At 41.2% G+C, this 25,073-nt stretch overlaps 1 protein-coding gene across 2 annotated transcripts in view; it reads left to right on the forward strand.

Annotated features, from left to right (window-relative positions):
• PALLD (palladin, cytoskeletal associated protein) overlaps window positions 1-19,948 on the forward strand; it is a 473,533-nt gene extending 453,585 nt beyond the window's left edge. For both annotated transcript variants that reach the window (XM_068278815.1, XM_068278814.1), the window contains 5 exons: window positions 5,231-5,363; window positions 9,216-9,423; window positions 12,938-13,103; window positions 13,912-14,045; window positions 14,818-19,948. In XM_068278815.1, coding sequence (XP_068134916.1) covers window positions 5,231-5,363; window positions 9,216-9,423; window positions 12,938-13,103; window positions 13,912-14,045; window positions 14,818-14,981 — 805 coding nt within the window. In that variant the 3' untranslated portion in view covers window positions 14,982-19,948. The remainder of the gene's footprint in view (window positions 1-5,230; window positions 5,364-9,215; window positions 9,424-12,937; window positions 13,104-13,911; window positions 14,046-14,817) is intronic.
• Window positions 19,949-25,073: the final 5,125 nt, after the last annotated feature.

Genomic DNA, 25,073 nt, shown 5'->3' on the forward strand with positions numbered 1-25,073 from the left:
AACAGTTGCTCAGTTCAACTACCAAATATTGTGTAAATGAATTTTATTCTGGGCTATATGCCAATTTTAAATGCCTACTGTTCATACACATCTAGTAAGTGTATCTTTTATTGCGCAGTTTTCATTTTATTAAACGGTATCACACTATGGAGCGCTCCTCCTGTCTTTTGCTTCCTTTTCCAGTAGTCCGCTCACAGCCGAGTGTTTGAGGAGCTGCCAGTGTGTGATCAGTCTGCGGTCCACTTTGACCTCTCACCTGCGTTAGCGCAAGATTGCACATCTTTTGTTTTTCCTTATTGTGTAAATGAGTAGGGGGTCTTTGTATAGATCTTTTTCCTGGGAGAGCTTTTGTAATGAATGAAGAAAATATTGAGAACCCCCCATGAGAAATGGACTAGTTTAAAACCTGTCCGAATTTTACTTCCTACTGTAAGTAATCCACAACACAGAAGAACAGAACATTTATAGTGCATTTTACTCTGGGACAGACTTCTTATATGTATACATTTTAAATGTTACCATTTTTCGGATAGTTGTCCTATAAGGTGTACCCAAGGCGACATGTGACATAATGAAATGAAGGTGTATGCACAGCGCAAAACATATGAATAACCAGGCTGTTTTACTTGTTTTATTTTGCTGCCTGAAAGAGGTAATTACTAGGCATGGAAAGTGACAGCTTCTGTCTTGTCGGTACCTTGTCAGGAATATAGTAAACATCACTGATAAGCAAATCACAGCCATGAAAGTTTTCCTTGCAGAATTCAACTTCTGAGAGCAGAGGGAGATAAGAAAAGGTCAATAGTTCATGTATTTTCATTTAAGCAAGAAGTTTTAAATCAGGGTGATACCATTTATTGGCTAACTACAAATGAATAAGAATAAACAAGCTTTCGGCCTTGCAGCCTTCGTCAGGTTTACATCCTGTTAGTTTGCAAGCTGGTGGTACAGACAGCTTATATACATGCAACATCAAAAGGAAAAACAGATATTTTTTTCAAGCATAAATACAACATTAAGATGCCTTAATACAAACAGACCATCTAAATGGGGTAAGATAAGGATCCTTGTTTACTTTATTGCTCACAGACCTGGTATTAGGATTGACCCAGAGGTATCGTAAATTCTTAGTTCACAAGTTCAGCTAGGGTGGCTGAGACAGTTCTTATATCATCAATCTCATACCAATATAGAAAGTTGTTGTCCTTATTCAGACCCTTCTGCACAGCTTTGAAACAATTTATAAATTTTGTTTCTGCTATTAATCGGTCATTTGACGTTTTGAAGCCGCCCTTCAGGGCAGTGACACGAAGATCATCCATGCTGTGTCCGTTGGACCGAAAGTGTGTAGCAACTGGGAGTCCAGATTTGGTATCATTAATAGTGTGCCTGTGTCCATTCATACGTTTGCGCAGAGTTTGTCCAGTTTCTCCCACGTACATAACATTGGGGCATTTAGCACACATGATCAGATATACCAGATTGGTGGACCCACAAGAAAATTTACCTTGTATTCTGTACTCCTGTTGTGAACCTGGTATCGTTACCCTGTCAGTGGAGTAAATGTGTCTGCAGGTCCCACATATTTTTTGTCGGCAGGGTGATGTTCCTTTTTGTTGAGGCCTATTCAAAGAGCTCCTGACAATCATCTGTTTTAGATTGTGTGGTTGCCGATATGACAAGAGTGGAGGTTTAGGGAATATCGTTCTCAGTCTGTGATCCTTGTGTAAAATGGGATGAAGTTCCTTAGCAATCCTCCTTAAGATTTCCAGGTGTGGGTTGTAGGTGACAACCAAAGGGACACGTTCCTCTTTCTGGTTTTGCTTATATTTGAGGAGTTCAGTCCTGGGGATGTTGCTGGCTTTCCTGATTTGGGCCTCAGCCATGGGAGGACTGTAACCTTGTTTAATGAAAGTGTTCTTAAGGTGATCCAGGTGCTTGTCTCTGTCCATCCTGTCAGAACAAATCCGGTTGTACAGTATGCAAATCTATTCATGGCCAAAATCGAAGAGGAATACCTCAATGCATGTGGCATAAAACCCTTGGCCTACTTCCGCTTCATTGATGATATTTTAATCATCTGGTCCGCAAGTGAGGATGATCTTCTCCAGTTCCACAGGAACTTCAATGCCTTCCATCCTACAATCAAATTGAAACTTACCTACTCTCACACAGAGATTAACTTTCTGGACATCACCATATACATCAGGGGTAACAACATACAAACCTCTGTGTATCGCAAACCTACAGACCGTCCCACATACCTAAGATATTACAGTTTTCATCCCAAGCACATTAAGAACTCTATAATTTACAGCCAAGCTATAAGGTACAACCGGATTTGTTCTGACAGGATGGACAGAGACAAGCACCTGGATCACCTTAAGAACACTTTCATTAAACAAGGTTACAGTCCTCCCATGGCTGAGGCCCAAATCAGGAAAGCCAGCAACATCCCCAGGACTGAACTCCTCAAATATAAGCAAAACCAGAAAGAGGAACGTGTCCCTTTGGTTGTCACCTACAACCCACACCTGGAAATCTTAAGGAGGATTGCTAAGGAACTTCATCCCATTTTACACAAGGATCACAGACTGAGAACGATATTCCCTAAACCTCCACTCTTGTCATATCGGCAACCACACAATCTAAAACAGATGATTGTCAGGAGCTCTTTGAATAGGCCTCAACAAAAAGGAACATCACCCTGCCGACAAAAAATATGTGGGACCTGCAGACACATTTACTCCACTGACAGGGTAACGATACCAGGTTCACAACAGGAGTACAGAATACAAGGTAAATTTTCTTGTGGGTCCACCAATCTGGTATATCTGATCATGTGTGCTAAATGCCCCAATGTTATGTACGTGGGAGAAACTGGACAAACTCTGCGCAAACGTATGAATGGACACAGGCACACTATTAATGATACCAAATCTGGACTCCCAGTTGCTACACACTTTCGGTCCAACGGACACAGCATGGATGATCTTCGTGTCACTGCCCTGAAGGGCGGCTTCAAAACGTCAAATGACCGATTAATAGCAGAAACAAAATTTATAAATTGTTTCAAAGCTGTGCAGAAGGGTCTGAATAAGGACAACAACTTTCTATATTGGTATGAGATTGATGATATATGAACTGTCTCAGCCACCCTAGCTGAACTTGTGAACTAAGAATTTACGATACCTCTGGGTCAATCCTAATACCAGGTCTGTGAGCAATAAAGTAAACAAGGATCCTTATCTTACCCCATTTAGATGGTCTGTTTGTATTAAGGCATCTTAATGTTGTATTTATGCTTGAAAAAAATATCTGTTTTTCCTTTTGATGTTGCATGTATATAAGCTGTCTGTACCACCAGCTTGCAAACTAACAGGATGTAAACCTGACGAAGGCTGCAAGGCCGAAAGCTTGTTTATTCTTATTCATTTGTAGTTAGCCAATAAATGGTATCATCCTGATTTAAAACTTCTTGCTTTTACTGATGGCTAACACGGTACAATACCCTACTGTATTTTCATTTAGAGACACTGAATAGACTGCCACTAAGCAGAGACAACAAAACATTAATTCTACTAAATGTAGGAATAGGAGGATAAATACCACTGAATAGGCTGCCACTAAGCAGAGACAACAAAACATTAATTCTACTAAATGTAGGAATAGGAGGATAAATACCATTGGTTATCTCATCAGTTTATTTTCACCTCGGGTTCACTTTAAAGCAGGATTGTCACCATAAAAATCAAATTTCAACAGCAACTGGTCTGAGTATATTAAGTGATAAAAGATGCTAATCCTGCATTCAATTTAATTCCTATCAGCTGGCAAAACAGTTGCATGCTGGGGGGGGGGGGTCTTTTTATCTATAATATAGTCCTCCTCTTCCTTTTATTTCCCCTTCTTCTAACGACATAAGACAGTGCACTTCCTAGTATAGACCTCAGTGGGAGTGTCTGAAGACTCTGGGAGGAGGGTGGGTAACGAATACACAATTAACAAAAGGAGAAAAGAGTGAGGGAGGAATTTACGTCAGGATTAGCGTCATTCAAAGATAACCAAAATGGAAACTGTCTAGAATACGATTCTCTGCATTTCCTTTATAAAATTCACAGGACTCATAACGTGGACAGTGCAATACATCTGTTATGTAAGTAGAACTAGTATGTATCTACTTATCTATGTGTTTTTTTATTTCTAAGTTAGCATGGGTGTCACTTGTTCTTTAAGGGCTTGTTTCCGGTTTGCAGCGCACTCTCTAATGTGCCTGCGATCGCGTTTCCATAAGCGCGACTGAAAGCGTGCATATGGTAATGAGCCCTAAGTCATACCTCAGCTTGATGAAGGAATCGCCATGGTAACGCCATTCTGTGTGTTTACCTTGGCAAAGGGGACTCCTCTGGGCCCCGAAACGAATCATTGGATATGGAATGGAATTGTGTCACATTTTTTGAATAAAACAGCAGACTTGGTCTACATATGAGTGTGCGGACCTTCTGGATTTATCAGTTTGATGAAGGGCTGCATGCCAGTCATGTTTTTAACCCAGTTTTAGGACCTCTCATGTTAAAAAGAATCATTTTAAGAAAATGTGTCCAGCCAAAGCAAATAAAGCAGAGTGGGCCACCCCCAGTGTAGCTCGTTTGTCCAGTTACCATGAAATACATTTTTGCTAAATTGAAGTCCTAGTTTTGCTTCCATCTGGAGGGATTAGGCCAATCCTGCGAGAGAAACATACATCTTCACTTGAATATTTTCCTCATTTCGTGGCCTTAGCCCGAAGGCTAAGATCTAAGACAATCCACATCTTTCCTTATGAGCACAGCTTATACAAATATTGTGTGGCTTCATATTAAATATTGCTGTCTTATACAATAGCCTTTAATGTTTGGGACATGGGAAGAGTAATTGATTTTTGAAGGGAACTTGGAGTATTGAAGATATTAAAACTGGGTCTGAATCATCCGCTTCTCCATTACTTTAAATAGAAAAACATAACTCAGGCTAGTGCTGTATATAGTACACGTGGTATGTATCACAAATTATTTATATGGTGTCTTACCACAAAGCTTTGAAACAAAATCCTGGAATATTTTTGTATAAACTAAAGGACTTTTGGCCACCCAGCATTTTTGGCTGATGGTATCATAGTCTAGCATTTCGATTGCACAAAGTGTTTTTGTAAAAGTCTATGACCACATCTTTTTTCTTCTTTATGTTGTAGACCTCGATCTCGGTCAAGAGATAGCGGTGAAGAGAATGAGCCCATCCAGGAGAGATTTTTCCGTCCTCATTTCTTGCAAGCTCCTGGAGATCTCATTGTGCAAGAAGGGAAGCTGTGTAGGATGGACTGCAAGGTAATACTTTGTTTTCAGAAAGAATCTGAAGGGCCAGTTTCTTAAACTAGCTTAAAGGTTCAAATTATTTAGTGACTTTCTGCGCTTGTAATGCGCTTACTCTGTGGATATCATACTGGAATGTTTAGAAGTGAAATGTAGGTGAGATACAAATTGCAAGTACAGAAACAAATTATCCACTGAAACTTGTGATCAATAAATAAAGCAGGAAATAAAAGATGGAGCAAAACAGAGTTGGCAAAGTTGTGTATCAAATTGGAATTATATCGCCAGCCTGCAAATGTTTTGTTGCTATGCAGGGGGAGTGGGACAGTGACTCGGCCTATGCTTGCCAGAGTCTCTCCACCAGGTGGATGGACCCTGTGCTTTCCTGAGTCTGTCCGCCAGGCGGATGTACCCTGTGCTTTCCTGAGTCTGTCCGGCAGGCGGATGGACCCTGTGCTTTCCTGAGTCAGTCCCCCAGATGGATGGACCTTGTGTTTTCCTGAGTCGGTCCGCCAGAGGGATGGACCCTGTGCTTTCCTGAGTCGGTCCATGTGTGCTTTCCTGTGTCAGTCCGCCAGGCAGATGGACCCTGTGCTTTCCTGAATTGGTCCGTCTGGTGGATGGACCCTGTGCTTTCCTGAGTTGGTCCATCTGGTGGATGGATCCTGTGCTTTCCTGAGTCGGTCCACCATGTGGATGGACCCTGTGCTTTCCTGAGTCGGTCCACCATGTGGATGGACCCTGTGCTTTCCTGAGTCGGTCCGCCAGGTGGATGGACCCTGTGCTTCCCTGAGTTGGTCCGCCAGGCGGATGGACCCTGTGCTTTCCTGAGTCTGTCCGGCAGGCAGATGGACCCTGTGCTTTCCTGAGTCTGTCCGGCAGGCAGATGGACCCTGTGCTTCCCTGAGTCAGTCCCCCAGATGGATGGACCTTGTGTTTTCCTGAGTCGGTCCGCCAGATGGATGGACCCTGTGCTTTCCTGAGTCGGTCCATGTGTGCTTTCCTGTGTCAGTCCGCCAGGCAGATGGACCCTGTGCTTTCCTGAATTGGTCCGTCTGGTGGATGGACCCTGTGCTTTCCTGAGTTGGTCCATCTGGTGGATGGACCCTGTGCTTTCCTGAGTCGGTCCACCATGTGGATGGACCCTGTGCTATCCTTTGTCGGTCCGCCATGTGGATGGACCCTGTGCTTTCCTGAGTCCGTCCGCCAGGCGGATGGACCCTGTGCTTTCCTGAGTCGGTACACTTGTGCTTTCATGTATCGGTTTGCCAGGGGATGGGCCCTGAGGCATGGAGAGGGGTTGGGGCCAGCTGTACACATGGTAGATTCTCGGCAGAGGCAGCTCTGACTGTACGCCTTGGTTGAGAACTGTCTTTCACGTGTACAAGACTATAGGCATTAAAGAACTATCTTGGCAGCCAGGAAAGCTCCCTTTGGCTTCAGCACAGTGACAGATGAGGCTCCAGTGTAAAGTAAGTCCGTTGACACTTTAGGCTTAGAGCACAGAGGCTCAGAAATCTCTCTACACTTTCTGAAACAGGCTTTTACCTTCGGCAATGGGGCGCCTTTCAGTATTTTAGCCACTGTGTGTGAGGCCTGTGAGTTCCAGCATAACTAAACATTCACTGTCAAGAATCGTGCCTATTCTGTACATATGAATATATACACCCTTAAAATTTACAGTAGGTTTATGAAGAGAAACTGTAACATTTTCACCCTATGCTTGGTTAGAGTTGTCTACTTTATGATTTTAGGGCATTTTGCTAAAATCATCAGGACCGGGAGAGTTTGATATTAACAACATAGCTTAGGTTCCCACGTCTAACCTTACTTTCAGCTAAAACTCCTAATAGAAAGCTGTATCAGCAGCCCAGTGTACCTCTGCAGCAACAGATCACTCACTGTTGCCAAATGCCTAAACGTCTCTAGAACTTTGTTCTGTTGAAGCAGCAAAAGGTAGAGCATGGTTAAATCTGTATGTGTCTGACACATGCTTTGTAATGCTGAAGAGAGGCGTCCTCAGTAATGGTGTTCTTTTCTATTTCCTAAAATTATGTTCATTAAAATTTCCGATAACAATATAGGAATGATCATTGTACAGACATTCAGCTCAGCTATTAAGTGTCACATGGTACAAGCAACCAACCCCCTGTCCCCCATTGTATACACTTAGACACACACTTTTTGTTAGTATCTGGTTTATGTGCAGGATTGGTGAATCCTCCACAGACTTCCGCTCCCATGCATATATTTTATTAATCTGGAAAACTAATTATACCCCCCACCCCCATTTATGCCTCTGTCTTTCTGAATAATATGAAATGTGTTGATGTAGCCACAGCTTGCACAGGCAGGTGACCAGCCACTGTTCTCCTCAGGATGCTCCTCCCCTCTCTCTGTGGCACAAACATTTCCTAGGATGGTTCTGAGTGATTACTACTATGTAGAAGGAATTTAGAAAGTTAAACATCAGGGGAATGCAATTTAGAGATTATTGGCACATGTGTAATGAGGTAATGCTTCAAAGAGACAATTGTTCCACACTTCTTCCTGCTTCTTGAAGCCTTCCCATGGGAAAGGAAACTTGAGCAAAGCCTGTGACATTCATAATGAGAGCGCAGGTAATAGATCCAGACTGCGCTGAAAGACAAATTAGCTGTTGTTGCCTTTTGTCACTTAAAGCTGCTTAAGTCCTACAGTGTTTCTGAAGTAAATCTCATTATGTGAAAACAGTGGAATCAGCAGCTGCTTTGCACTGTGACACTGAATGCATCTACAACATGAGAGGAAATTTGCAGAAAACTTGTGAGCAGTCCTAGCAAAGCTGGTGCAGAGATAACACACAGTAATCTCCTATAAGCCTGCTCCGGTTTTGATTAATTCTGGTTCATTGTGTAAACATATGTTACTGCTAGCAGATATTTATGAGCTTATTACTGCCACACACAGTAAAGGCATGCCATGCTGAAATATTTCAGTCTGTATAGCTACGCCAGGGATACATCTGTGCATATTGCAACAGAAAGGACCCTTTTCCTACTCATGTCATTTTGAATTTACTGTTCATCTGGAAACAGGAAGCTCAAACTGTACCAATATTTTGTCTGAATCTCTGTTTCAGATATAAATTGAATATGTATTGCAGTAGGTATACCAGTTTTACTTTGACACAAATTTAGGGATGGTGACATGTCAGATTATAATCCAGCGTTCCACAATATGTTTTCCAGTTTTTAATTTCAAATAAAGGAACCCGTGCTGCAGCTGTACTAATCTACATTCAAAAAAGGATCAGGGGAAATTTTGGGCCCCCGGAAATAGCCACTAGTAAAACATCTGTAAAACTACTGTACCTATACTCTACTATTGGGCAGTGGCAATTCTGACAGTAAATTTTTTTTTACATTTTTTCTTATTATTCCCTTTAACATGTGTTTGGAATAAAATAATTCTTAGCATAATGTACCTCCTAAAGAAAGCCTAATTGGTGGCAAAAAAAAGATATAGATCATTTTGTTGTGATTAGTAGTGATTAAGTTATTGGCAAAAGAATGGGAGGAGTGCTGACAGGTGAAAATTGCTCTGGTCCTAAAGGGGTAAAAAAAAAACCTCAGAGATATATATATATATATATATATTCCCAGTATATGGATATCCTTTAAAGTTGGATAGAAATGGTATTTTTCATTTCGCAGTCTAGCTGGGTTAGGTTATACCTGCAAATACTGCCATGTTGAACTGCCATCCCTACTCAGGAAGTCATTAATTACATGAAAAACATGGATATCTGTATATATTCTTTACTGTAGGTGCAAAAAGTGGAAATACTGTACTAATGACATTAATGTAATGTTATGTACCCCTTAGGTGAGTGGCCTTCCTACCCCTGACCTCAGCTGGCAGTTGAATGGCAGACCAGTCCGTCCAGATAACAATCACAAGATGCTGGTGCGTGAGAATGGCGTGCACTCCCTGATCATTGAGCCGGTGACCAGCAGGGATGCTGGCATATATACCTGCGTGGCCTCAAATCGCGCTGGACAGAACTCCTTCAGCTTGGAGCTTATTGTTGCTGGTAAATTATTCCACTTCACATGCATTCATTTCTTATAGTAAATAATAACCATCTAAAGGGTTGGAGTCTTAGCTGTCCTTTAACTATGAACAGCAGGTGCAAAAACACACAGTCTGCAATCATTTTGTGTACACCGGGAGGAGCATGTTTGCCTCTTTAAATTATGGAATTGGAGAAGTTGTATTTTTTTCCTCCCCTTTCCTTTTAAAATTCATACAAAATAAAGTTATTACTGAAAACAAGTATCACCCACAAAAAGCCAAATTTATGGCTGAAAAACAAGATATAGATCATTTAGGTGTGATAAGCAGCGATAAAGTTATGGCTAAGTGAATGGGAGGAGCGCTGAAAGGTGAAATGGGTCTTGGCATATAGGGTTAAATAGCCTGTGGGGTAAAGTAGCAGAAGAGAAGTCATCTTTTACATACTACAGCCTGTCAAAACAGGACTACAAAATATTCTTCTTTATATATCTGCCCATTCAGCTCACCCAAAATATGCTTTTTCCATGCATCTGTTATTTTATATTAACCTTTTGAAGATTCCTCTTAACAATATATTCAACACAAACTTCAAAGCATATGTATGTCATTGCTACTTTGGGAATAAAAATACTCAGTCAGTAAACTAAAGCTTGCCATTTAATAACAGGCTAGAGAAGACAAGGATCACAAAGGAACGCTGAACATATTCATAGCGCTGACAGGTTTTTCCAAAGTAATACATTCCAAAGTCCAGTTATGTTTACTTTCATACAACAAAATAAATATTCCTAAGTCACGCTACAGCTTATGTTTTCCCTGCTGGAAGAAGACAAGACTGCTCGTAAAAACAAACACTGCATTTTACCCACTAGTGCTGCACTCATATGTGAAGGATCCTTTTAACAAAGGTGTAAATGAAGATTATCGCTGAGTTTTTATTCATTAGCTATCTGACATTTTTTATCTGACTACTTGGTAATGTTGGATGCTCCTGTTTTTTTAGCTTGCTATATATATAGGCCTGACCTTTCAGTCTGACGACCGCTTGTACTCACGTGTAACTGTCGTCAACGCCCGCCCCGCGTGCTGGTCTGATGACCCGTAGTTTGAAAAAGTCCGGCGGGTGTACGCGGCTTAAAGCAGTTTTCTGCTGTGATTAACCACAGTTCTATTAGTCATTCATAGGCAATCAATAGTTTTCTGATCGAGTTATGTACATGGCATTGGTGACTGGGAGTAAGGCCCAGTTTTATGTGCAAAACCTGTGCTGTTTTAGTGTTCAATAATTAATTTAAAAAGTCTTTCATGTTCTGTGGATGCACTAAATTTGTTTGGTGCTGATGGGACTGTATGTCAACCTTTCTGCATGACCTAGTCCTGTGATTATGGATGGGAAGTTAGAACAGGGTGTTGATGATTACATATAAAGCAACCTTTACTTTTACTGATGCTATGCTATAAGATGTCATACACAAGACACATTTTATGACAGGCACATTTCCATTAGCCCTGCATTCCATTCTCAATGTATGCACTGGGTAACCATAGTGACAAGATCTAAAATTGAGCTCCTCTGTGTACATTAAGCCAGTATTGGGAGATTGGGGACTCCCTGTTTCTCCTTTGGCATCATTGTTAAAATTCACAGCTCTTTCAGTGCATTTGGTTTATGACTTCTGGTTTCATGAAAAGTGCAGCCAGATCTGGAGAGGCAGAGTCTTTGCTGCGTGCTTGTTGTGTATAACAGTACCTCAAGACCATTTTTGGCCAAGTTAAATCTAGACACATGCTGGAAAGTGTTGCACTTACTCTGCTTGTCATCTGTTTGTAGTAGTTCCTGGCAAGATGTCCATTTATTTCTTTGTAAAGTTCAGCACAGTCTTTTTGTTTTTTTTCAAGGCACGAGTAGACACGATACTTGATTAACCCTTTCTCTACAAGACCTATTTATAGGGCATGATGAGCAGCTGAAATTAGACTATAGAATTGTACTGGTTAAATACCATTTACTGAAAGGAATTGTTATACAGCATCTCTTGTAGACCTTGTATCTGAAAGTATTTTAAAGGATTAGGAAATCGCAGCCATTGTGACTTCTCCCATACACAAAAGGGGGTAAACTGGTTGATTCGGATTGGGCTTTGTAGAACAATATAGAAAAATAGATAAACTTTCCTCACACTGGATTGTCGAAGTAGGTAGTTTTGGCCCCTGCACTGCACCGTGCCTGACCTGGGTGCCACCATAGACATACTGTATTTTTGGACTAGAAGTCTCACTTTTTCCCCCCCCAGAAATGGGAAAAAAGTCACTGTGTCTTTTAGTCCAAATGCAGGGAGTTCCTGACTTGTGAACGCCTGCCAATATGAACCTCCAACCAGCCGCAATGTCGGGGACTCCCTGTACTGTTCCCATGCAGAGTTGGACACAGAGGGACACAAAGGGGCATAGAGGAGAACACAGGGGGACACACAGGGGCATAGAGGAGAATGCACTATATTCATCATGCATTAGACTTTACGCACGTTATTCTGCTTAATGCAGTTTAGTGCACATATCCCATGGTGTCTTGTGTTCCCGGCCGCAAAGAATAGGAGGAAAGTCTAGTCCAACTCCTTGTGTAAAAAGTAGCCGTAGCGTATAAGTCTAATAACCATCTACCACCAGTCTCTAGATTCATGTTGTCACATCCGCTATTCAAAGACTGTGTTTTCAGCACTTTTCAATTCCTCTTAATTGTACAATATAAAATATTGCTAACACTTGCATAATCCTTTTCTCCTGTTGGACTAAATACATCTGAGAGCTGCAGCCACTTAGGGTGCGCTAAATAGGCCACTCTGGAGCATAACAGAGTCTTGCCAAGGACTAATTACTGGTTAGGTACTGACTCCAGCCAGTATTCAAACCCTGGATTCCTACAACAAAGGTGGCACACTTGACCAGTACACTATCCAATATAATACCCAACCAGACCCAGAGGGAGTAAGGGTATTATCCCAGGTTCGGCATGGTGAGAGATTAGGTCATAGACCTAAAGCATTGTGGTTCTGCTGATCACTTCACTTCTTCAAAGGGTTCAAATTGCTAGTGGTAGAGTGGATTACATTGCAGTTTACATGCAGTAGCGCTGTTATAAATGGGGCTTTACTTTTTCTTCCTGGGCCATTACAATGTGATGATACTGAATGTAAGATTGGCCTCAGAGTAAAAAGATCGTTATTTGAAAGTAAAGTCTTTGATCTGTGTGGTAGTCATTCATATGGTACCAGTTATAATGACACAAGCAGCCTACAGAGCTGTGTCTGCAGTCTTTTCAGTCATGAATGATGTGGTCTTCAAAAAATGGATATGGTTACCAACCTCTAATCTATTATGTTTAGCATGGAATCATTAGGTGGAATGATAGTCCAGCACACACATAATATATCATGAATACATTTGATAACAGAATGTACTTGTTTTCCCAGCACAGCTTACGGAACAATAAATCCATCTAATAATTATGGTGGAATTTCTGTTTCCCACAGCAAGAGATGCCCACAAGCCTCCCGTATTCCTAGAAAAGCTGCAGAATACAGGAGTGGCTGAAGGTTACCCAGTGAGGCTGGAGTGCCGAGTCTCGGGGAGTCCCCCACCACAGATATTCTGGAAGAAGGAAAATGAATCCCTGACGTACAACACTGATAGAGTCAGGTAGCCATTCTCACTGCATCTACTGTCTCTATATGGAACTGTTTGATACAACAACAACTAAACAGTTGTAAAACACTTTTCTCCCATAGGACTCAAAGCACATAAGCTCGTCTCAGATCAGTGCATAATGATGTGCACAGGGGTAAAAGTTATGTGATCATAAATGGCTTTTCATTTTTGTCCAGGGTTGGAGCTGTTTTGATTAAGTTTGGCAAGGCATTCCACAGGGCAGGGGCAGCATGACAGAAAGCTCAAAAGGGTTTTAGTTGAACTCTAGGGGTGGTCAAGTTATATAAACTAATACCCTTCCCATATTTTTCCGTTAAAGTAGAAGGTGTCCATTAATGAACAAATTTTCCAAACAATTGACCATCCGATCGTTGCTATTGATCAGAACGATCGTTTGGGCCCACCATCGGAGGGTAAAATAATAAGCAATCCAATCAGACCAAAATTTGGTGAAACATCAATAGAGCAATTGTTTATTATCAATTGGCACCATCAATGGTACCCAATCTGCTGTCGATCTGTACCATTAATGGACAACTTTACTGTTTCTGTAAATCACCTTGGAAATGTTAGCATCTCATGATGTTTGCACGCATATTTCTCCCCTGGCTAGAGGTAGACCATTTTCTGGCTCAGCATTAAATGTCCTGTATATGCTATTGTCTGGTTGGACATAGTTGGCAGGTGGGGAGAACTGCACTGCTTCCCTCTACTTCACAATTGTAATTTTCTAGCTAGTAACTGGTTTACCAGGAGTTCACTTTATTCTTCCATTAATTACTGCTTTTCTCTTCCACAGCATGCATCAGGATAACTATGGATACTTGTGCCTACTGATCCAAGGTACCACCAAAGAGGATGCCGGCTGGTACACTGTATCCGCAAAGAATGAGGCTGGCATTGTGTCCTGCACTGCAAGGCTTGATATACACAGTAAGTTTCACTAATGGTTTTAGATGATTTTACTGGATAGACTAATAAGAGAACTTTCTGTTTCCCTTACTTAATAACTGTATTCACAGTAGTACCTGACAGCTGTCACTTGCAGGAGAACATCAAATTGTAAACTTCAGACTTGTCTAGATCTGTCTAACAAGCTTTTCTTCTTGGTGATGTAGAAGACCATATTAAATCAAAGAGGAGCATGTATAGAAATATAATGGTCTGTTGTATACCCTACTCCTGCACTGAATAAAATAAAAAAATTTATATCAAGTTGGACATTCCATAATAAAAACTCTTTAAGATGACATCAAAATGATTGTCAAACAACTCGTGTAGATGACTTGAAGCACTTTGTGTGCTCCCACCTCTTAAGGTGCCTATACATCTACTGATTTTGCAGCCTGATCAACTATCCGAATTGATAATTTTATCGAATTGAATGAAAAATCAAATGAAAATCTGTGCTGCAACATGTCAACCGGATCTGTCGAATGCGTTGATCAGACATGCTGAAAAGATCTCAGTCAAAAGTGTTCGGGTGTGTGGTCGTAACGGCGTTGAATATCACAAGAAACGCGATGGACTCCCAGTCGCTGTTGCTTGATGTGTCGTTGATTTCAGGCAGGTTGAGCACATGGGAATGGTTATGATCATGTTAGACCAAATGAATACTATTTTACAGTCTTAAAAGCTGGTGTAGAACATAATTACTTTTTCCCTTATTTCCAGTGGCTAATAAAGTTTGTGTGTCTTTCCACAGCTCAGTGGCAGCAGTCACACACTCCCAAGACAAGAAAAGTACGGCCTTCTGCTAGCCGATATGCAGCACTTTGTGACCAAGGCCTGGACATCAAGGCAGCATTCATGCCAGAAGCCAACCCAGTGCACCTTCAGCCAGCATTGATAGAAAGCGATGATCTGTAGAGAGGATTTATGGGAACTTTCTGTAGCAACCACTCAGCGACAGCCGTCACCTGGAGACAGTGTCACATTATGTAACAAGCCAGACACGCCTTCATCTAACCTGATAGAGACATGTTAAACTGCATAGTAACTTCATGTTTAAGCAGTGTAGAACATAGGATAGCATCCAGGGATTAATCTTGTATTTATGGCACATAAGTATCGCTCACTCTTCTTCTTTACGGAAGATCTCTTGTCTACTCCGCTTGTTTTGTGCCTTCAGAAACTGTCTAAGAAAGCCAACAATTTCTTTGGCTCACTAGTGCCTTGAAAGCCGTGTGCAATGTTTTATGTCTGAGAGCATCAAACACCTAATCTACCTTTTTTATATATATATATTTGAAGAAATATGCTGTCGAGGTGAATTGCTATAGAGCTTCAGGTGTTTCAAAACAAAATGGCTTGCTTCATTATGTGTCACTGTAAGCGCAAAACTTAATCCGTGCCTGTGTGATTGTGTTACATAACATTGGAGATCAGCTGCCTGTGGTCATCACAAGACAGACATCAAAAACGGACTATGGACATAAAGCTCTTCATAAGGGGAGCAGAAGAGAATGCCACACACCCTCTCCATGCTTGTCTGTGTGCACACCTTCAGTTGTTTGCTGCGTGGATTAACACTAAACTATTATGTGATGTTTAGATGGCGGGAAAGCTGATAGAACGCAAAAAAATCTTGCTATTATTTTTGCAACGATATTCATTACACTTTTACTATGTTTGCTATTCATGAACAGACAGGAGAACTTGTACCACAGTCCAGTAAATAATGAGAAAGAGGCAAGAGAGCAGATTGTTGAGTCAGAACAATAACCATCCTCCGGCGCTCAGCCTGCATGATCTGTCCTGTGTCCCACACACACATAATATGAGGTATGCAGTCATGGAGCCAGTTCCCTCTAGAAGATTGAATAATCAATTTTGGTGTAATTTGCCTTCTTAAAACAGAAGGTATTTGCGATAATTCAGCTTTAAGTGAGCAACTGTGGCTTCCCACAATGCATCACTACTGAATAAGTAAATCATCTCTTTATTCCCCTGAAGCCAGGCTTACGTCCAGAACCCCTGGTGTATAGCAGGCCTATAGCTTATACATTTTACAGAGCCGCATCAACTAAACATGCAGACAGCCTGTTTTGAACTGTTGGTCCTCCCCAGTGCATGGCAGCGATTGACTTGGCTCTATGGGATAGGGCATGGTCAGTTATCTTGATGAGTAATGATGCATTTCTGTGTACCAGGTCAGCAGCATGGACAGTGTCTTTTGTGATGTTAAAGCCCAACTTCAAATCTATTATCCACCTGATGGCTAATAATGCCCAAAATACTACCGTTTTGTGTCCATCATGGATCTGCAGATTAAAAAAGACTATTTAAAAAAAAGTAATTTTACCTGAAAAAAGGAGGCTTTGTGGGCTAGGCTGCTGTTGTTTAGCTCTGCATCACATTAGTCAGACTACAGAGGGGCGGAACAAAAGCACAGCTCTCAGAAAATTGCAGACTCCAGCTCTTAAAGGACAACTAAACTGGATCAAAACCAATAAAATGCACATATGAGCCAAATACTTCTCAGCAGTAAATTATCTCCATCATCTTTCTTCCTCTGAAGTCCCACTCAATCACCACCTCCCCGTGAATTCGTGCATCTAATTTAAAAAATGGTGCCGACCCCGGAGGAACTTCGCCCCCTGTTACTCATAGTACTTGTTTGGGAGTACACTCAGTAGGCAAGGAGGAGGTACGTAACAGGCGTGGAAGAGGCCAGAAAGGGGAGGGATTGGCCGGAGTTATGCCTCTTCCTGTTTCAACGTTTGAGTTGCAGGGAAAGTAAAATGTTTAGAATCGATGATGTGGCTAACGGCGGAAGCAGAGCGGATTGCAGAGATTGCACAGAGGTATGTACCTGCCATACAAACATACCTCTGTGCTTAATTTAATAACCTACTTTTGGGTCAGGTAACCTTTAAAGTCTGCAGCAGGAAATGGCTTGTGTAGGGGCTCTTGACCAGGTTTTCTAATAGTAATTTATCCAACATTAGCTAAGCAGACACCTATTATACATTAAATTACGGTCTTCCACTGAGTGCCTTCACAGAACTAGTGAAACATTTAGGCCTAGAGTTGTTCTTTAATATGATATGGGAGTTACAAAATCATTCAGAATGAGCGTAAGAAAGAGAGACTTATGAATGGACAGTAAGATGACTAGCGTAAGTGAAAATGACCGATATGAGTGTTCTTTTGTGTGATTGTTATACAATATAGGAGGCCTGTGCTGTTCCTTTCACAGCAGGAGTTTAAAGACAAAGTCTGGATATGTTTTTAGCCACAAATGTCAGAAGGATTAGTTGACTAGCTTGATACTCAAAATACATACAAAGGTTTTCCAGGTAGTCAGTGATGCAGATAGCCTTTATTCTGTGTTAGGATTTGATGATGGTTGCCACATACTCACAAGAACATAGGTGAAGTAGTTTTTTTCTGATGGTTTTAGGATCATAATGAAATTATGGCATCAAAGAAGTATTACCCTTCTTAGATGCCATTAGAGTTATGGAAATATAAGAAGCATTACCCTCTAGCCATTAAAAATCCATATACCAACATGGGGACACATCACAGCTTCTACTGAAGACCCCACAGTGAATGCCTGAGGCCCACCAGTGGTGTACTGGCCACAGATTTAGAACTAATGATCTAGGCAAGCCATATGACTGCCACTGGTTAGCTGATACAGAACATGTAGTTGTGAATATTAACAGTACAATAGTTTCTGCATAACCCCTTACTTTATAGAAGTCGACCCAAAGTGGTAAATTTGTGCTGTACAATCAGGCTCTTCAGTTTGCATAGCTATCTAACTGGTAGTTGCCTTTTAATTCAATACCATTATTTAGCTAATGTACCATACTGTAAAATGAAAGCACAAAGGTTTACATGATTTTACATTCAAAGATGTTGGCTAGCTACCTCTCAGTATTGAAATAACACTGCCACTGAAATGGGTATGGCCTGCATGTCTACTGCTGGTAATAACTGGCCCAGAGTAACAGAGGGAGTTCCAAACTACTATATTTATCACAGAGGATCTGTCCTTAAAAATGATCTCTGCCTATTATTGCACAAGCAATTCTGTTATTGAATTACCCATCTTTTCAATCTGTAGCAAGCTGATTTTCTAGGAGAAAAGGCACAAGTCAGCTTGTACTGTCATCTAACCATAGCAATAGCACACCATTTGTTGTATGAGACTTCCCACAATTCCCGTATTTTTGTCATTGCTAATGACGCCTCTGCTTTTCTAGTCCCTTGGTGCTGCCTTTTGGTTTCTGGCTGTGAAACGGTCTTCTGTTTGGGAAGTGAGTATGTACGTCTAAAGGGATCCCAGGATGCTATATTTCTGTTTCACAAGTCTGTGGCTGTTGGGGCGACTATTCTCAACTGTAGTCAGCAGCTCCCTCCAATGAGCTGTCCTGCTATCTCCACAGGAGAAACAGAAAGCATCCGCAATAAAGTTTACTGAGGTATTCTTGGCAGAAAATTGTGCCTAGAAGACCTTGAAATGCCTTCTAGAAACACCATGTACTGCATATTGATTGGACTTATATCTACACCACTGATGAAAGCCATAAACCTCCACATACAATAATTGTTTTAGCATTTGCAGTCATACTAGGGGATGTAAGGGGCAGGGAGGAAAGTGGAGATTTAGTCTATGAAGCCCTAACAGATTCCAGCTGCCATTTTTTTTCTTAATATAAAGAGCTTCCTGGTTGTTGTAGTTAGCACCTTTGCCTGTATAGGATCCTCCTGGAAGCCAGCCTAGGCATAGTTTTTTTTTAGAGAGAACCATATGCAGGTCATCAAACTTCAAATGAATTGACTGAATTATTATTAATGGTACCAGAGTACTTTGCCAAGGGGGAGAGAAAAACACTGTATAACTTGATATGAAGCACATATATCATTATTTATCTGTTTTATCTGAACTATATTGCATATGTACTTTTTACAGTTATATTAAGTCACAATATGTATTACTGCAGGGCCAATGCTTTTTCTCCCTATATACGGCCCTTTTAGTCATTCTCTCTCTTTTTAATTTTTTTTCTTTTTGTAGCTCGTACAGTGGAGCAGTGACCTTTACATTGGAGGTGTGGTGTAATATAGTGTATACAGTAGAGTCTCAGTTATCCAGAACTCCACTAACGAGAAGTCTAAACCAACCAGAACAAACTGCCAGCAGTACTCACAGAGGTGAAGGACAACTTCTTAGGATTTTTGTAGGCTCTGCTGTGCTTACACTGGGTTCCAAGGCTGGTCCAAGGTTAATATACTTTTATTTACTGTATTTTAACATTTAATACAGAGTTCATGGTATGTATATAGAGTGGGGTATTGTATTGTATTAACCAGGCCTATTTTTAACATATAATCAAAAAAGTCTCAAGCAACCAGAAAGCACACTTATCAGGCATCGCCCAATCCCCGTTGGTGCCGGATAATTAAGACTCTACTGTATATCACATTACACTGTATTCTTGTAACTGGACCTCCAGCTCACTATGATCTCACAGTTTGCTGCAAGCTCAGCAAATATATCATTCATGTTAAATGATAGAGCACAGCATATTCAATGTGGGCTTTCCCTTTCTTCTTTGAAAAATGCTTTTAATCATCTGCCACAACTTCTGTTAATGTGACCTGTTGTTTAGGAAACAATTCATTTCACCTGTGTTGTTATGCCACCACCTTGTATCTGTATTTGTATAAGGTGCCTATGTGTGTATGATCAGGTAAAGAGATTGAGACCATTTGAAGTTTCACGGTGTCTGTTCCATAAGAAGACGAACCTAGTTTTGTGGGGTAAGGTTTTTATGATAATTGCTATGCAAGGATTTAAATAAAGTATTGTTTCTTCAAAATATGGTTTCCTCTTCATGTCAGCATGCTGTGCCTGAAGATATCAGGTGATCACATCCTCCAGCGCAGTCCGTTAAGCCAGATAGATGGTGTTTCTATTATTATCCACAGGCCAACTTTTTCCTAACGGCGTATTTTAGATGTCATCATGAGTAGCTATTCCTGCTAGGCAATAAAGCTCTTTTCCATTCACACTCGCTGTCAGCGCCATGCAAGGCCTTGTTTCTGAGAGAGGCCCACATGACAGCCTTGCACAGGAAATGTACATGTAAACAAGTTCCTGGTGCTATATGTTGCCTTGTTATGTTATGAGAGATCCTTCATATGCCTGCTGTATGGAAGTGGGATATTCAGGAAGAAACCGTAATAGAAATAAACTAATATAATTACACCAACCGCAAAAATCTGAAAATGCAAGTGATGTTGGGACAAGTTCTCAATAAAGAAAAATAAGGGTCAATACCTAAGTGTTGAAAAAAATTATTAGATGTCAATAACTTAAAGCATAACTGTAATGAGAGGGATATGGAGGCTGCCATATTTATTTCATTTTAAACAATACAATTGCCTGGCAGCCCTGCTGATCTATTTGGCTGCAGTAGTGTCTGAATAACACCAGAAACAAGCATGCAAATAATCTTGTCAGATCTGACAATGTCAGAAACACCTGATATGCTGCATGTTTGTTTAGGGTCTATGGCTAAAAGTATTAGAGGCAGGGGATCAGCAGGATAGCCAGGCAACTGGTTTGGTTTGTTTAAAAAGAAATAAATATGGCAGTCTACATATTCCTCTCATTAGAGTTGACCTTTAACAGTGCATATGAACAGCTGTATTGCTCAGTATCTGTCTTAATTTCGCCGCCCAGCAGCTGAAGTATGACTGACACTTAGTTCAGAAGTGTCACCTGGTGCAACAACCCAACCCATTTTCCACAAGGAACTCCCCCTTCCTAGCAGTAGGAAGCCTGTGCTTTGAGCACCGCCCCCCCCCCCCTCCTAAGATGGCAGAATAGTATAAACTTTGCTTTGTGCCCCCCCCCCCCCCCGTATAGAAGTGTTAGGCAATGAGGTAGCCTAAGGTGCCCCCCCCCCCCCCATGTTGGTAGCAAGAGAGGACACTATTAGGCCCCCTCAGTACAGCCACTCCACAGTATAGGCTGCCAGATTCCCACCCCCCAGTGTAGGTAGCCATAGGACCCCCAAGTATAGGTAGCCTGATATCCCCTCCCAGTAAAGGTAGCCAGATGAACTTGGGTATGGTACTGTTCATTGCAGATTTACTTAACCAGTGCCATGGGGGTAGTTTGGAAAGCACTGATAACAATGAACAAAGGCTATATTCTCTTTTTGAAAAAACTTGTTACCATTAGCCTGGTGTATGGGCACCTGCGCTCCAACCTGCAGGAGAAAGGGGGTTGGGAGTGCAGGAAAGCACATAGCAGTATCAACATGTATCCACTTCAAGGACCGGCACCACACAAAGCATTTATAGCTCAGTGCTCTTTAATAATATCATAAGAGATAATGACAGGCAACGATAGCCCGCTGTTTCGGCCAAATGGCCTTTATCAAGTTGCTCCAAAAGTCATAACCATGCAACTTGATAAAGGCCATTTGGCTTTTTGGAGCAACTTGATAAAGGCCATTTGGCCGAAACAGCGGGCTGTTGTTGCCTGTCATTATCTCTGATGATATTATTTATTTATTGTATTTATAAAGCGCCAACATATTACACAGCGCTGGACATTAGTTTAGGTTACAGACAATATTTAAGGGTGAATACAAGAAAAAACAGATCACACAGCACTGTATGAGTGCAAGGTAATGCTTAGTCAGTCACTGGAGGGGAGCATGGAGATTAGGCAAGTTAGGTTCACTGAAATGCCTAGCATGGGTGCACAGTAATGGAGGTGCATGATCAGGTAGGACACAAAAGGAGGAGGACCCTGCCCAAAGGCTTACAATCTAGAGGTGATATAATTAAAGAGCACTGAGCTATAAATACTTTGTGTGGTGTCAGTCCTTGGAGTGGATATACATTTTTGATACCTTGGTACTGGGTAGTGGACCTGGGCACACCATCAAGATTGTATACCCTTTTTGCGCTCCTGGATCCATATTGCTGTATAGCAGTATCAACAGGCTTTGCAAGGTTTCGGCAGTGGGCTGGATCAGGACAGGGCATGGACCTAGCAGAGGTAGGGTTTCGGTTGGCACATGTGTAGTGTGCTTTCGTCAGCCTGCGCTGCTCTTTGCAGCTATCTTGCCTACCAGCCTCTCTAGCACCCAAGAGTTGCAAAGTTCAAGAAAGTTGCTAACACCATTGGTAACCCTCTTTATCCTTGGTGAGACTACTGGTAACCCTCATGACCCTGGCTGATAGCCCTGAAAATCCTGTCCATTTTGGCATACACCCCTCGATAATCCTCTCCATCCTGGACAACACACTTGGTAACTACCATTGTGGATGAAAGCCCTCTTCATCTTTGCTACAGTTGGATGCGAAAGTTTGGGCAACGTTGTTAATCGTCATGATTTTTCTGTATAAATCGTTAGTTGTTACGATAAAAAATGTCAGTTAAATATATCATATAGGAGACAGACACAGTGATATTTTAAAAGTGAAATGCAGTTTATTGGATTTACAGAACGTGTGCAATAATTGTTTGAACAAAATTAGGCAGGTGCATAAATTTGGGCACCACAAAAAAGAAATGAAATCAATATATTTTTGCAGAAATTACAGCCTCTAAACACTTCCTGTAGGTTCTAACGAGAGTCTGGATTCTGGTTGAAAGTATTTTGGACCATTCCTCTTTACAAAACATCTCTAGTTCATTCAGGTTTGATGGCTTCCGAGCATGGACAGCTTTCTTTAAGGGCTCGTTTCCACTATTGCGGTGCGGAATCGCAGCATATCACCGGTGACGAAATCGCATGTGGATGCGATTCTGCATGCGTTTTTTGCCGTGATTTCGCATAGGCAGGGTATATGCAATTTTAACCATGTCACTGCCTGTGTCAATTTACATTACTTTCAATGCGAAATCGCAGGAAAAACCGCATGCAAAAACAGCATGCAATTTACCTATTAAATACATTGCCTGCGATTCGCCTGCATTCCACACGCAGGAGATTTCTGCGGGCTCTGCCGTGCAGAAAAACGCTTAAGAAAACTGACAAGTGGAAACAGGGCCATCCACTTGTATTGGTTATGCGGATTCGCCCTAGTGGAAACGGGCCCTAACTCACACCAAAGATTTTCAATTATATTCCGGTCTAGGGACTGAGATGGCCATTCCAGAACATTGTACTTGTTCTTCTGCATGAATGCCTTAGTGGATTTTGAGCAGTGTTTAGGGTCATTGTCTTGTTGAAAGATCCAGCCCTGGCGCAGCTTCAGCTTTGTCACTGATTCCTGGACATTGGACTCCAGAATCTGCTGATACTGAGTGAAATCCATGCGTCCCTCAACTTTGGCAAGATTACCAGTCCCTGCACTGGCCCCACAGCCCCACAGCATGATGGAACCACCACCATATTTTACTGTAGGTAGTAGGTGTTTTTCTTGAAATACGGTGTTGTTTTTCCTCTATGCATAACGCCTAAATAACTCAATTTTAGTTTCAGCAGTCCACGACACCTTATTCCAAAATGAAGCTGGCTTGTCCAAATGTACTTTAGCATACCTCAAGCTGCTCTGTTTGTGCTGTGGGTGAAGAAAAGGCTTCCTCTGCATGCAGCATCTCCTTGTGTAAGGTGCGCCGAATGGTTGAACGATGCACAGTGACTCCATCTGCAGCAAGAGGATGTTGTAGGTCTTTGGTGATGGTCTGTGGGCTGACTGTTCTCACCATTTGTTGCTTCTGTTTATCCGACGTTTTTCTTGGTCTGCCACTTCGAGCCTAAAGGTGGCCATAAATGGTACAATTTTTCATTTTTTTTTCGATTAGATAATTTGTTGGATTATTCAGTTAGATCGAATATAAAGATTTTTCCAGTATGTCCAATCAGATTTTTCTCGAAAAAACGGAATAATTGTTCAAATTTCTTGATCGAAAAAAAATGTTCAACTTTCATTTGATTCGATCATTTAGATTGAAAAAACAGGAAAATCGAAAGTTTTTTATTGTATCGTGTATGGGCACCATTAACTTGAACTGAGCCTGTGGTCTTCCATTTCCTCAAAATGTTCCTAACTGTGGAAACAGACAGCTGAAATCTCTGAGACCGCTTTCTGTATACTTCCCCTGAACCATGATGGTTAAAAATCTTTGTCTTCAGGTCATTTGAGAGTTGTTTTGAGACCCCCATGTTGCTACTCTTCAGAGAAAATTAAAAGAGGAGTGAAACTTACAATTGACCTTCTTAAACACTCTTTCATTGAATTCACCTGTGTATGTAGGTCAGGGGTCACTGAGCTTACCAAGCCAATTTGAGTACCAATAATTAGTTCTAAAAGTTTTGGAATCAATAAAATGACAACAGTGCCCAAATTTATGCACCTGTCTAATTTTATTTAAACAATTATAGTGCACTTTTCGTAAATTCAATAAACTTCATTTCACTTCTTAAATATCACTGTGTCTCCTATATGATATATTTAACTGACATTTTTTATCGTAACAACCAACGATTTATACAGGAAATCATGACAATTAACAAGGTTGCCCAAACTTTCACATTCCACTGTATATTGCCAACATTTGCTGTAGCACTGTACAGGGTACAATACAAATAGTGGGGAGCCTAGTTACTGTTATTCAAAACTATGTACAATCAGGACATCCAGCAATACAAGTAAAAATACATGCATAGTTGATGTGTGGTTTGAGACATCACCAATGTCACCAATTACATGCTCATATGATAAATTACTAAAGCATAAAAAACACTAGGAGGAGGTTCCCTGCCCAAGCAAGCTTACAATCTGGAGGGTAATAAGAGACACTAGGGGAGAAGGCTTGATGGTGTCATCAAGAAGCGGCCCAGTACACGCAATAAAGTAGGCCAGCATCAGTATAAGCTAAATAAGGACCACAATTACCATAGGAATTGGGACACACAATAGGATACTCAGCAGCATAGCTTCTTGCTACTTATTTCTGAAGAGTGTAGACAAGAC

The sequence above is a fragment of the Hyperolius riggenbachi genome, chromosome 1 (genome assembly GCF_040937935.1).
Source record: "Hyperolius riggenbachi isolate aHypRig1 chromosome 1, aHypRig1.pri, whole genome shotgun sequence".
Classification (NCBI taxonomy): Eukaryota; Metazoa; Chordata; class Amphibia; order Anura; family Hyperoliidae; genus Hyperolius; species Hyperolius riggenbachi.